Source organism: Octodon degus, unplaced genomic scaffold (assembly GCF_000260255.1).
Source record: "Octodon degus isolate 3935 unplaced genomic scaffold, OctDeg1.0 scaffold00019, whole genome shotgun sequence".
In the NCBI taxonomy this organism is placed as follows: Eukaryota; Metazoa; Chordata; class Mammalia; order Rodentia; family Octodontidae; genus Octodon; species Octodon degus.
In genome coordinates, this window is record NW_004524595.1 from 12929733 (window position 1) to 12943900 (window position 14168).

Below are 14168 nucleotides of genomic sequence, written 5' to 3' on the forward strand. Positions count from 1 at the left end.
TTTTTTTCCTGTTCTCTTGTTTTTAAGGTATTTTTTTTTTTTTTTAGGGTATCTCATTAATTGCTCATCACCCATGGCCCTGTCTTGTGATTTGACCCTCCGTCCTCACATTTGTCCCGTTTGAGGGCCATACTTTGATAGAATTTTTAATCCCCTGGGTTTCTGTGTGGTACTGACACACTTAATCATTTCCTGTGCTGGTCATTCATGTTCTGCATCCTTTGCTTTAGCCCACCTAGCTTTTTATTCGTGTTGTCTATAGACTTGCTAATTACTCCACTTACTTAGCCTTGTCAGGGATCGAACTCGGGACCTTGTGCTTGCCATGCACGTGCCTATTGCTGCTGAGCTATCTCCCTGGCCCTTGATTCTTCCTTTTATTAGGATCATTGTCTGCTTAGTTATCTCTTTGAATTCACCAAGCCCCTTATCGGTCTGCATTGCTTCCTCTCCCCCTCTGGTTACCCTTTCAGATAATTCAGTTTGGCTGTGTGGTTTTTGATTTCCCCTCTGATGCCTCTGAATTGGCTTTGTGGGAGTTGGGAATTTTTGGAGTTTTTGGATATCGACACTGGATTGGAAGCGGAATGCCATCCCCTTTGGGTCCAGCCCTTTCTGAAAACAGTTGAACAGGCACAGTTGAAAGGAGAGCATGGTTTATTAGTGATACACTTTTCAGGGCAGGAATGGGAGTGGGCCAGTGAAAAAAGAACTCACCCCCGCAGAGAAACCAGGCATCAGAGTCTGTCTGGCTCTGAGGAGGAGGAACCTTTTGAACTGGTGCACAATCCTCCAGTCTAGGAGGTGTCTCCCCAGGCAGGGCTGGGGCATGACTATGCAGACTTGAGAGACGCTGTCCCGGTGCCCAGAGCCCACTCGCAGGATGTGTTATTTCTAAGAATAACAGGTTAGAAATGAGTGAAATTGAGGTTATTTGTTTTAGTTGTTTTGGATCTTCTGCAGCATACAGGTTCCAGGCATGGCCTAGTCATTAGAGGTAGGTGTTTTTGTGATTTCCAGAGAGCTTATCCTGGGCTGCAGGAAGTCCATGGTGGTTCGCCCTCTTGTCTTTCCTGCTGCCCCTGGCATTCTTTCTGGGTTTGGAGAGTCAGCTTCCTTATTTCTCTCTAGCCTCCAGGCTGCCTCTTCCCGGGAATTTCTCCTCCCTACTTCCCACCTCAAAATGATTGCTCCTTTTGAGACAGGGTCTCACTGTGTGGTTCAGGCTGGCCTTGAACTCACTATGTAGCCCAGGCTGGCCTCGAACTCCCAGTGATCCTCCTGCCTTAGTCTCCCAAGTGCTGGATCACAGGCAAGTACCACCATGCCGGGCAGGATGATGGACTTTTTACTTAATCTTTTAGACTGGTTTTCTTGCAAGTGTTCTTTGCCTATGAAAGCTTTATTATAATGCCTTGAAATAAAGTTCTGTTTGATGGGTTGGGACAAAAAAATGCTGTGGGAATCTGAATTTTGTTTTTAAAGGTCCCTTATTTTCCAGGATACATTTCAAGTTGGGCCACAAATACTGAAATCAGAGATCAAGTAACTTTTCTGACCACAGTGCAGGACAACTAGAAATCAATAACAGAAATATCGGAAATCATGTACATACATGGGAATTAAGTAACATTCTTTTGAAAAACCAGCAGGTCAGCGAAGCAATTAAAAGAGATATTTAAAGATGTCTTGAAGCAGATGAAAATATGAAGCACCATTTACTAAAAATCAAAACACGATTTACCAAAACCTGTGAGACAATCTTAAGGTGGAAGTTTATGGCATAAAATGCCTACTCTACAAAAGTAGAGGGCTGTACATGGTGGTACACGCCTCTAATCCCAGCACTTGGGAAGCTGAGGCAGGAGGGTCACCGCAAGTTTGAGACCAGTCTAGTCTAGGCTGTTTAGTGAGTACTGGGCCAGCCTGATCTACATAGAGAAACCTTGTCTCAAAAAGAAAAAAAAGAAAGATCTCAAATTAGTATAACATGTACATGTGAAAACTGAAACCAAAGCTGGTAGATCAGAGCAGAAATAAAGACTAGGAATTTCATACATAAGATCAGTAAATGGGGGCTGGGAGAGATAGCTCGGGGGTCTAACCTGCCTGGCAATTTATCTTTTTAAAAAAGATAAATTCTTAAATGTATACAACTAGGTGAACCATGAAGGTAGAAGTCTGAGCAGATCAACAAGTAATGAGATTGAATAAAATATAGTCTCCCAACAAAGAGCAATCAAGATCCAATGGCTTCATTCACTACTAAATACCATGTAAAGAACAACTAATACCAGTTCTTTTCCAAAAATGAAGAGGATTCTGTTAAATTCATTCTACAAGGACAGTATTACCTGTTACCAAAACTAGATAGAAACATATATACAAAACTACAGTCCAGGCCAGGCATGGTGGCACACAATCATAATTCCAGCACTTGGGAGGCTGAGGCAGAAAGATCACTGAGTTCAAGACCAGGTTGAACTGCATAGTGAGACACTGTCTCAAAAAGTGAACTGCAATCCAGTATTCCTGACCAACACAGATGTGGAGATCTTCAACAAAACACTAGCAAATTGAATTTGGCCCCCCACTGAAAAGATAATTGACCATGTTCAGGTAGGGTTCATCCTAAAGTGGCTCAGCATATGCAAACCAATAAGTAATAAATTGACAGTATCAAGGACAAGGCTTTATGACGTCCAATAGATGCAGAAAAAGTCTTTGATAAACTTGAATATGCTTTCATGATGAAAACTTGACAAATTAGGTGTGTGAGGAAAGTACCTCAGCATTTTAAGGCCAGAACCACAGCTAGCATTGTATTGAATGGGGAACAGCAGCTGTGAAGGCTTTTTTTTCCACTAAGGTTGGGAGCAGATAAAAGATGTCTTCTGCCAGTTCTGTTCAGCATAGCTTTGGAAGTTCTAGGCAGAGCAGCTAGGGAAAAAACGTACTCCACACTGGAGCCAAGGAAGTGAGATTGTGCCTACTTGCGGATGACACGGTAGAGTATGTTGAAAGTCCTGAAGGCTGGGAGCAAGCTTTCAGATTTAAATTTAGAGGAGTCACAGGATATAAAAGGAGCTTACAAAAGCAGTGCTGTGTGTGCTGATAGTAAACTATTCACGTGGTTAAGACAGCAATACCATTTATAGCAGCTACAGAAACAAACCTGGAAGCAATTTATCTGAGAGGTGGAAACACCTCTGTGGTGAAAACTGTCAAGTGTTGATTAAAGAAATGGAAGAGAACCCAAAATTGTTAAACTGTCCGCACGACCCTATGCCATGTACTGATGCAGTGTAGTGCTTACTAAAATATCATTGTCACCCTTTACACATAGAGGAAAACCCCTAAAATTTTAGTGGAACTACAAAAGGGTCCAAACCAAACTAATCTTAAGCAAAATGAACACAGCTGGAGGTGTCACACTACACGACTTCAAAATAGGCTACAACATTGTGGTAACCAAACCACCCCGATATTGGTGTAAAGCAGACAACCGAAGTGTGCAGCAAAACAGCCTCCAGCTGAGGAGCCACGTCTCAAGCATGACCATCCTTTGCAGGTCTCTCCACCCTTGAAGGATACGTGTGTTGTTGCCTTTGAGGCACAATACTTTTTTTTTTTTTTTTTTTTTTTTTTGGTATTGAGAATTGAACTCAGGACCTTGCACTTGCCACTTGTGTGACTGAGCTACATCTCCATGACCATATTCATTTAAAGAGTAAGGTGTAGATGTTTTACAGCCTTAAGTAAATTTCTTTTGACAAGGTTGAAGTCGCTAGGAGTGATTGTGTGTCATTGCACAGTTCTGAGGAGCTTCATATCTTAAGGGTATGTGTGTGTGTGTCCCCATCCCCATCCATCTGTCCATCCGTCTGTCTGTGTCCTGGTACTCAGGATCTAGTGCTTGCCAGGTAGGCGTCGTGCTACTGAGCTATATGCCCAGCCCAGAAGCTTCATATCTTAAAAACCAGATTAGAATCCTGGTTCTTCTGTCAGTTGAATTTAACACAAATATATTTAACTTTACTGTATCTTTTTAAACATTCACTGAAGACAAACACCATTTTTACTTTTACACAGCAAGGTTTAGTTTCAAATTAGCTGAGCTATTAGGACTGTCAGTTGCCATGAAACTGAAAATGGTTCTGTATGGCAAGTTGAAAATTCCATGCAATATGTAAATCACTAAGAGGGCTGTGGTACATTCAGTAAGTTTTAAAGTCACATAAATGATTTGAAAAAAATACAAGATCAAATGACAACCCTGGTTTGTTATAAATCACAGTGAATTGCTAGACTCCAACAATATTCTTCGTCTGTGGAGGTCTGCAGGATGGGGTGACTATTATAAAGGGGAGTATCTTTGCACTGGGTTAGTCCAGTCAGATTTTATTCCCCAACCGTGTACTTCTGTAAAGACTGGTTAGGAAGGAGCTTCTCAGGAATTGTACTCTGCGAATGTATTAGTGGGCCTGATTAGTATTTACTTCACGAGTTGTTGGGAGGAATAAATGAAGTTGTGTGTGTAACTGTGCTTGGTATAGCGTATACCCCAGTAAATACTGGTTGGGTTTTTTTTTTTTTTTTTTTTAACATTTATTTAATGTGTGTGTGTGTGGCCGGCTCAGTCCACCAGGGGGCGTGGCTGGCTGGCATGTGGTGCTGGGGGATCGAACCGCGGTCCCTGTGCTTTGCCAAGCTTGTTCCAAGTAGGTGCTTTAGACCACTGAGCCATCTCTCCAGCTCCACTGGTTGGTTTTTGATACTGAGATATGTTTAGGTATCTCACCTAAAGATGAAACTTGATCTGCTTGTCCAAATAATATATGTAAAGTTACTTGAACTGGCAAAAAGAAAATGCATTTCTTGTATTTTCTTTATTGCTCACAGTCAAGAAGAGTGAAGTATGTAAAAGAATTTGTTTAAAATACTAGTGTTTTGTTTTGTTTTGTTTTTTCTTTTTTTTTTTTTTTGGAGGAACTAGGGATTGAACTCAGGCCCTTGCGCTTGCCAGGGAAGCGCTTATTTTACTGATCCATCTCCCTGGCTCTGGCCTTTCATATTCCTTGAAGGTATCAAATATTCGTATTTTTACAAAAGGGAGAGAGCAGCTTCTCTGAACTGTAGATAAGAAAGGCTAGTCCAGTCCTAGTGGGAGCTTCTGTGCTGAATCGCTGGCAGGCCTGTCGTTGCTGACCACGTTGCTGACCACGTGAAGGCAGTGGTGCCTCCAGGTATGCGGCTTACCATAGGCATGCCCAGTTTCCCTTGAAGCAGTGTTTACCACCATGATGGGCCAGGAAAACTCACCACTTACTGTAATGGGATTTCAGCAAGGTGTTGAGCAGTCTCAAGCTGTTCTTCTGGGCCAGATTGGTTTTATTTGAAGACTGCTGATCAGTTGAAGGGCGCTGCTTCTGGTAGCTTTGTTTTGGTGTAGTAACTTATTTATTTTATTTTATTTTTATTTTTTCTGTATTTTAGGGGTCTATAGGGTCTCACTGCTAGATCAGACTCCTAGTGATTCTTCTGTTTACAGCCTCCCTATGGGGATTACAGGCGCACACCACCACGCCCAGTCTCAGTAGCTGCCTCAGTGCACCTCAGGGGCAGGGCCGGCATGGCAGGCCTGGAGATTGAACCCACATCCCTGTGCCCATCCGCTGAGCTATTTGGCTGGCCCTGTAGTGACTTTTAGATAAAGATACTGATTATTACATGCTGATCATATTTCCAAATGCAGGAAGCTGAAGGGTAGGGGTGAGAGAGGGGGAAAGAGAATGAAGGCCTGTAGGATGTCAACATCCAGATCCAGAAAACCTTATGAGCAAGAATGTGATAAGATCAAACTGGTTCACAAGTATGTATCAAGCCTGTGTGTGGGCCTCTGAACCAGGTTGCAGGTGTAGCTTAGCAGGATCAAGTATGAAGGAAAATTAGGTACAGTAGAGTTACTGTCATGACATTCAAACAAAAGCTTCGACTAAAGTTTGTTGGCTAGAATGGGGAAGCTGAGATCCTGCCGTGCAGTTCTGGCTGACCTTGAGTTCTCTTTGTAGCCCAGGCTGATCTCAAACTCACAATGATCCTCCTGCCTCAGCCTTCCAAGTGCTGGGATTGCAGGTGTATACCACCATGCCAGGCCGACTGACTAGGAAGTTTTTAGTGATTCCTTAGTTTAAATTTTTTAAAAATGTTGCCAGGATAGTAAGTATGCATTGTCTCACATGTCATTTGCTATTTTATATCTTTCCTACTTCTAGTAAAACAGGACTGTTTCCTGGTAGTAATTAATGTAATTGACAAAATGTCCCCTACAGGTGGTAAACCTGTTGATGGCAATTTTGCTGACGGTGGAAGTGACTCATCCAAACTCAATGCCCGCTGTCAACATTCAGTATGACGTCATTGGCAACTACTACTCATCAGAGAGAATGGCCGGTAGGTTTCTAGTCGGAACTGTGTCTTGCTGATTTTATACATAGGAAAGCCAATTTATATTGATAAAATTATGCTCAATTTATCTCAAAGGGTTAAGTTGCATAATAAAGGTAATAAAAGTTAAATACTATTTAAACTACTTGTATTTTGATGGCTTTTTTCAAACATATTCTGTGGGAGTTACACTAACAGATTTCTAGTTAGAAGAGAGAATGACCTGACTACCAGGCTTTTGAGAACTGTATGGAATTGTGTTTCTTGACCCTCATCAGATGGGGTATGGGGATCAGAAAGGAAAAGGCAAGTAAAAACAAAGTATAAACTTCAAGAACCAGCCGACTGGTATAGTTGGCGTGGGACATTTTCCCATAGGTCTCTCTGCACACAGTTCTATTGTGTGTGGAGAGAGAGAGCCTTAACACTGCCCGAAATGTTCATATAAGTCATTCTTTGAGACCTTTTTATTCCTGTCTCTTTAAAATAAGTGTGCACTTGAGACCAAACGCTAAGTGGAGTAAATCGAGCATATGTGTAAATACCGCAGTGTTTCTCCACTGTGAGAAAGTATAAGTAAGGACCAAATGTATAATTGGTATTGTGAAACAGGAAGAAAATGTTCAATGGGGAAAGGACAGGGGGAAGGAGGGAAGAAGGGGAAAGTTAAAAAAGTTAAGAGAGAAAGAAAACATGGAAACAAAGCTTTTGTAAATGGAAAAGAGAGAAAAGGTTGAGGGAGGGTAGGGGATGGAGAAAAGTGATATCACACACAGATAACAGGTTCTCTGTGATTAATGCGATTATTATTGTGTCTAAAATGTGCCAGTACAGTCTGACTGGAAGAAAAGAAATGGGCAGAGAAATTCCCAGTTGCAACTTTTTATTGTAAATAAAAATAGTTTTATTTTATTATAAAACTATTATAAATTTTTTAATGGCAATTTTGCTGACGGTGGAAGTGACTCATCCAAACTCAATGCCCGCTTAATATTTGAACAGAATTATATAAGGACTTAATATTATATTATTATAGAAGGACTTAATATTTGAACAGAACTGTGTCTCAGACTTTTCAATGCAAACAACATGTGCATGATTTTAGTTTCACTTTAGAAAAGCACCCAATGTGCATGCATATTTATAAAATTGCAAGAGCTTATTTTTTAAGTTTTAGATTTGTTTTAATATGTTCTGAGCTTCATTACATTTATGGCGTTCTGTGATGTGATCCATACATGAAGGTTTGTATCTCTTTAGTTGTTTGAATTTATTGTCTGTATAAGTTACTCTTCTAATACCCGACACTCAAAATGAGGGAAGGAAAGGTTTATTTAGTTCAGTTACTGGAGGTTTCAAGATACGGGAGGAGATGCTGGGGCGTTGCCATGTCCAGGATGACCCTCTCCACGTCTCCAACAAAGCACAGGCTAGCCAGTTTAACATTTGCGCCTCTCTGGCCCCACCCTGGTCCTCTGGCCCTGCCCCTCCAGCCACTCATTGCTCCTGCACTCGCGTCTGCCCCACAACTTACATAAGGCTTTGGGGGGAACAACTAGACACAAACCGTAACAGTCTGTAAGGGTAATTTCATTTATCCAGGAGCCAAGAATAATTTTGTTCCTAATATATTTAGTCACATAAGAACTACTAACAGTTTTGTTTTTTCTTTTTCTGGGAATCGAACCTAGAGCCTTCACACTGAGCTGCATCCCCACCTTCCCACCTCCTCAGGATGGCCTGGGCTAAGGACAGGCTCAACCTTGTGCTTTTCTTGCCTCAGCCTCCCAAATATGTAGCTGATTCTATGACACTCTGGACAGATTCTAAGAGACTCATGGGCACCAGTAGCTGCAACCCCATTCTCCTTTCCTGTTCTGCCATTTTTTCCTCCAGGAAACTTTGAACTTCACTTAGTTTAATATAGAGAATTTTGAAAATATTTAACGCTTAAATATCTTTAAAATACTGTGTTTTGTCGTGAGGAGTTGTGTTCTTTTTGTTGTGTAAATAGCTTAATTTTTTCCCCCTTAGATAATGCCTGTGTTCTGTTTGCGGTCTCTGTCCTTATGTTTATAATCAGTTCAATGCTGGTGTACGGAGCGATCTCTGTAAGTATGCTGTCTTTTAAGAGTTTGATCTTTATTGAGTGGCAGCTAGCAACTTCATGCATGTGCTAAATGTGCTTATTATTTCCTTCTACAGTATCAAGTGGGCTGGCTGATTCCATTCTTCTGTTACCGGCTTTTTGACTTTGTTCTCAGTTGCCTGGTTGCTATCAGTTCTCTTACTTACTTGCCAAGAATCAAAGAATATCTGGATCAATTAGTAAGTGTGTATGCTAATTACAGTTTTTAAGTACAATATCTTAATGGGAATTCTGAGTCAACCTTTTTCATATTTCTCAATTTTTATTTTAGTTTTTGCTTTTTTGAGATGGGGTTTCACTGTGTAGGTCATGCTAGTCTTGAATTCATTTTGCAGCCCAGACTGGCTTCAAACTCAACAATCTCACTGCCTCAGCCTTCTGAGTGCTGGGATGACAGGCTTGCGCCATCATGCCCAGCCCTTGCATTTACTTTTTTTTTTTTTGGCAGAACCGGGGATTGAACTCAGACCCTTGCGCTTGCCAGGCAAGTGCTTAGTCTACTGAGCCATCTCCCCGGCCTCCCTTGCATTTATTTTTGTTTTTGGCGGGAACGGGGATTGAACTCAGGCCCTTGTGCTTGCCAGGGAAGCACTTATTCCACTGAGCCATCCCCCCCACTGCATTTACTTTTGAAGTGTTTAAAATTACCTCCAATGGGGCCAGAGAGATAGCTTGGCAGTCTAAGCGCCTGCCTGGCAAGTGGAAGGACCTGGGTGGGATCCCTGGTACTGCATGCCATTTTGGCCCTGTGCCAAGCCAGCCACCGAAACCAAGAGTGGTGGCACATACCTATAATCCCAGAGCTGGGGAGGCTGAGACAGGAGGATCACTATTAGTCTGAGCTGTGTAGTGAGACCATGTACCAAATAAATAATTAAAAGAAATAAAATTACCTCCATGTTAAAACATATAAGGTGAAAAATCATACTGTAAGCATGTACTAATAAAACCTTCAAAAAATGAAATGGAATATCTACTATCATATACTAGTTAGACAGTCCAGTTTTAGAATATCCTAAATATAGGTAGCATGCAAATAGCATTTCAGCTCTTGTTTTTCAGTGTACTAAAAGTGGAATCATACTTGACACTCAACTGAGTGAGTGGTTTTGTCTTATAGTCATCCAGAGCAGATAACTGTGCCTGCTGTGTCATCTGCCTGGTGCTAGGCACCACTGGTGAATGGCGTACATATAACTTCCTTTTCTTTAGGGCATTTGGGGCATCAAAATATATAAAGCTGTTGACTTCGACAATAAGCTGGAGCTGTCACAGCAACAATAAATAAGGAACTTAAAATAATATCATATGATGGAGGGGCAGGAAACACACTCGGTGAAGAGCCCGAGCAAGGGTTCCTGGCAAAATTTTGGAAAGAACTGTAGAGTCCAGACAGATGAAAACGGGAGGACTCCTTAGTTAATTTCCAAAATGCTACCCCTTAGAACTTTTCTGCTTCCAGATTTCCTGTCTAATCCATCCTGTACACTACCAAATATAGCTCTTAGTCATTCAAAAAATGAGTGTTGGTTACGTCTTACATGAAGGCACCCGGTCAGTTCCTAGAGGTACATCAGTGTGTGTGTACAGAAGCAGGCCCCTGTGTGAGTGTTCTCATATGGAAAATAAGATTTTAATTGCATTGATGGATTTGAGTTGAAATTAAGACACAGGAAGTACAGAAGGAAACATTCTAGAGAAGTGAGAGTCCTGGAGGCCACAGAGCATGGAACTAAAAGTGGCCATGGTGGTGGGAACAGGAAGTGAAGCAGCAGCATGTGATGAGATTGGAGAGGATGCTGGGGTTGGGCCTCCTGGCCCTGCTCAGTGCTGCTGGGATGCCTTCTTTTTTGAGACAGGGTCTAGCTATGCAGTCAGGCTGGCCTTGAGCTCACTTTGTAGTTCAGGCTGGTCTTGAACTTGCAGTGATCCTTCTCTCTCAGTCTCCCCAGTGCCAATTACAGGCATGTACCATTAAGACAGAAGCTTTACAGAAAAGAGCTTGTGGGGAAAAAAAACACAGCACAATGAATTTGCTATTCATTTTATTAGATCTCGTTGCTTTTTCTGTTTGACTCACTTAGCTCACTCAAATGAGAAGGCACCCCTTGTAAATTCTAAATTCTTTTTGAATGCCATTCTGGATCAACTTAGCTCATTGCCTTGCCACAATTAGGGCAAAATAAGCATTGAAATGAGTATAGCCAGTCCTGTTCAGTGCAGCATAGTAAGTTGTATGATTTTGCCTGGCTTTTTGTCCATTTGATGAAGAATTTGGACCAGTAGGTATCTTTTCAAAAACTGGTTTTAGTCCATATAGGACTAAGTGACTAGTAGCACATCAATAGATCCGAGGACCTTCTGATTCACTGAACCAGACGAGGAAGATGGGGAATAGTGCCAAAGAGAAAGCTCAGTTTAGACACCTGAGGAGTTAAGTAGTAGGAATTAAGATAAAATACAGAGAAAAAGTTCTAAGGAGTGGAGAGTCCTCTTTGGAGCACAGTATTCTTTGGAGTATTCTGAATAGTTAAACAAGTATATAAAGTGATTGATGTTATCGGTGAAAATGAAGTACTTTGGCTTAAATCCTATTTATAAATTTTTTATTAGGCCACCACTTGTCATTTTGATACCTTCTGTGTTCTTACAATGCGGTATGGATGATCACAGAACCCAGTGACCTGTCTGAAGTGTAACTGCATGTGTGCACTTGTTTCTCACAGCCTGATTTCCCCTACAAAGATGACCTCCTGTCATTGGACTCCAGTTGCCTGCTATTCATTGTTCTTGTGTTCTTTGTGGTATTCATCATTTTTAAGGTAGGTGCCAGCTAAATCTTGGGGGCTGTGGTTGAGCTACTGGCATTGTCTTTCGAAGTCTTTTCACAGTCTTAGGTTCTTCTAGGCCACAGTAGATCGAGGTCTTTGGGGTTTATTCTGGCACAATAGGAGAGACAGCTTCTGGGGTGTGTGCTTTGTCTTGTTTCCAGGGTACAGTTGGAAGGGTCAGGATCCTTCCCCAAGTTGAAGGGGCATCTTTATGTATAGTTTTTTTTTTATGTATAGTTTTTTATTTTACTATATTTTGGTTGAGTTGTTTTTTTACTGGATGTTTAGTTTTTGTTTTTGGTGCCAAGGACCAAACCCAGGGCTTCCAGCTTGCTGGGCAAGCATTCTACCGCTGAGCCAAATGCCCAGCCCCTTTATATGGTTTTTGAACATGGATTGTGATTTAGCTTGGGAATTGACTGTAATTTCCAGTGTTCAGAAGCCCAGCATTTCCCTGGTAGCAGCATGGTGTTTGGCAGGCCTGAGTTGAGACGCCATCTGCGGTTTCTTGGGAAACTTCGTGACATTTGCTTGAGAGCTAAGAGAGAAAGGCATGGACTGTGCTAGTTGAGTCCCTTTTGTCTCAGAGAACATTTTTTTTGGAAGCACTGGAAGTCCACCTGCATTGTAGACTAAGTCTCTCCATTCCTAACATTTGTTAAGTTTTGCTTTTATCCTTCTAGGCTTACCTCATCAACTGTGTTTGGAACTGCTATAAATATATCAGCAACAGAAATGTGCCAGAGATTGCCGTGTACCCTGCTTTTGAAGCACCTCCACAGGTTAACTATTGTTTAACACATTAAAATATCCCTCGCCATTGTTGATTCTTCTGAAAGAATGCATAGCTTGCCTTTCTGAAATCTGCTGTCACTATGGTTTGGGGCCTAAATAGTTGAAATCCATAGGACTTAGCATTTCCCAGTTGGAATCCAGGGTTCTCAAACTAGAGAGTCTTCACTATTCCATCTCATTTTATCATTGGTCCCTTTGAGCATTGTGTTTGTGTAGAAATTGGAAATAGCCATGCCAGGGTTGTGTGGCCTTAGCTGGGGCAGGGTGCCCTGACTGAAATATGGATTATGTTCAAAACCTACCCATATAGGGAGCTGATCTGTCTGCAGCAGAGTGAATGCAGTGGGTTCTGTGAATCTTTTGGGACCCCACCTCTCACAGCTGCTGAATTGCTACTATATTGTCTCCCTAGGCTTTAACACATGAAATGTATGTGACTCATATCCCGCCTCACAGCAATTTGTCAAAAGTTAGAGTCACTTGGGTTAGAAAGCCACCTTCTTACAAGGGTATTCCTGTTTGCCTAGAGGGCATGATTCCTAAACTACATTCTGATGAAACTATGGGCAGCATCAAGCATCTGACTGAAGACTTCCTGTAGTGGGGCTCAGTGGGGCCCTTTATTGTCAGTCTTTGACCTGAGGGTTATTTGTCACTGACAATAAATCAGTGGTACTGGAGGGGGAAAGTAGGGAAGTGTACTATCTGGCAAGGAGTCTTTGGGGCCTTGGGGTTAGTTCTGAGCAAGAGTTCTACTCATGCTCTCCAACAGTAGTCCCTTCTTCCCCAGCACTGTGGGCTACCTACCTCACCTGTATGTAAAGTTCCAGGTCACTTGGGTATACTTACTCGCAAGAACTATGAAAGTTTCTTCAGCTCTTCCCTATAGGGTTATATCACCTATTTAGGACATAAAGTCTGAAGACTGAATTATTCTGACAAGATTTTAAAGGATTGTCTGAAGTAATTTTATTCTCTGTTTATTTAGTATGTTTTGCCAACCTATGAAATGGCCGTGAAGATGCCTGAGAAAGAACCACCGCCTCCTTACTTACCTGCCTGAAGACAGTCTGCCTTTGTCAATAAACCTTATACCAGCTTCTTGTCTTGTTTATTTTACAGAATGCTGCAATACAGGGCTCTTCAAACTTGTTTGATATGAAATACATTGTCTTGTTCATTTATTTTCAAACACTAAGGAACTCTGGACATTTATTAAACTTTTTTTAAAGTCTATTACATTTTAATACTTTTAAAGGACAATCTGGGTTAAGCAAGAGCAAAGTGCCATTGTATGCCTATAATTGGGGGGTGGGAAGGGAAAGAGGGTATTCTTCACATACTTTCTTTTTTTAACTTTGCACTTTCATTATATAAAGGTTTGCATTTTGGTTATTTGCTACCCTGGATAATTTCAGGAAGAATGAATACAGTATTGAGGATGAATGAGTTGGATATAAGATCTGAAATTTTCCACTATGAAAACAAAAATATGTAACAGTAGGATTGACTGGAAGATGATGGTTGCATGTTCTAATTCGTATTGTTTCCATCTTTGTGATAAAATGCTTTAATAAATCTCTTAAATATTTACCGTCTTCACTATTCATTTATTTGTTTCTTTTTTTTTGTGGCGGAACCAGGGACTGAACTCAGGCCCTTGTACTTGCCAGGCAAGTGCTTATTCTACTGAGCTATCTCCCTGGCCCCTATTTTGTTCTTTTCGTTTTGAACACTTGTGGCTGTTCTCATTTTTAAAAACTTAACTGTTTTTGGTAGCTAAAGCCTACCATTTTCTGTTCCCATATAGTGATAGCGGGTTTACATTTTGAGAAGCGAGCCATTCTCCTCCTCTGGACAGTGTAGAGTTCTTGCACTACTTGATCATACCCACCAGGTAGTGTTGCCTCAATACAGTCAAGCTGTGCAGCTGCTGTCAGTGGAAA

General features: G+C 41.4%; 1 protein-coding gene across 1 annotated transcript in view; it reads left to right on the top strand.

The window, feature by feature from the left end:
• The window catches only part of Laptm4a (lysosomal protein transmembrane 4 alpha), a 22664-nt gene extending 8849 nt beyond the window's left edge, over window positions 1-13815 (top strand). Inside the window, exons 2-7 of the mRNA XM_004627475.3 lie at window positions 6333-6453; window positions 8482-8558; window positions 8653-8775; window positions 11323-11418; window positions 12111-12209; window positions 13211-13815. Of these exons, the coding sequence (XP_004627532.1) occupies window positions 6333-6453; window positions 8482-8558; window positions 8653-8775; window positions 11323-11418; window positions 12111-12209; window positions 13211-13285 (591 nt within the window). The 3' untranslated portion in view covers window positions 13286-13815. The remainder of the gene's footprint in view (window positions 1-6332; window positions 6454-8481; window positions 8559-8652; window positions 8776-11322; window positions 11419-12110; window positions 12210-13210) is intronic.
• Window positions 13816-14168: the final 353 nt, after the last annotated feature.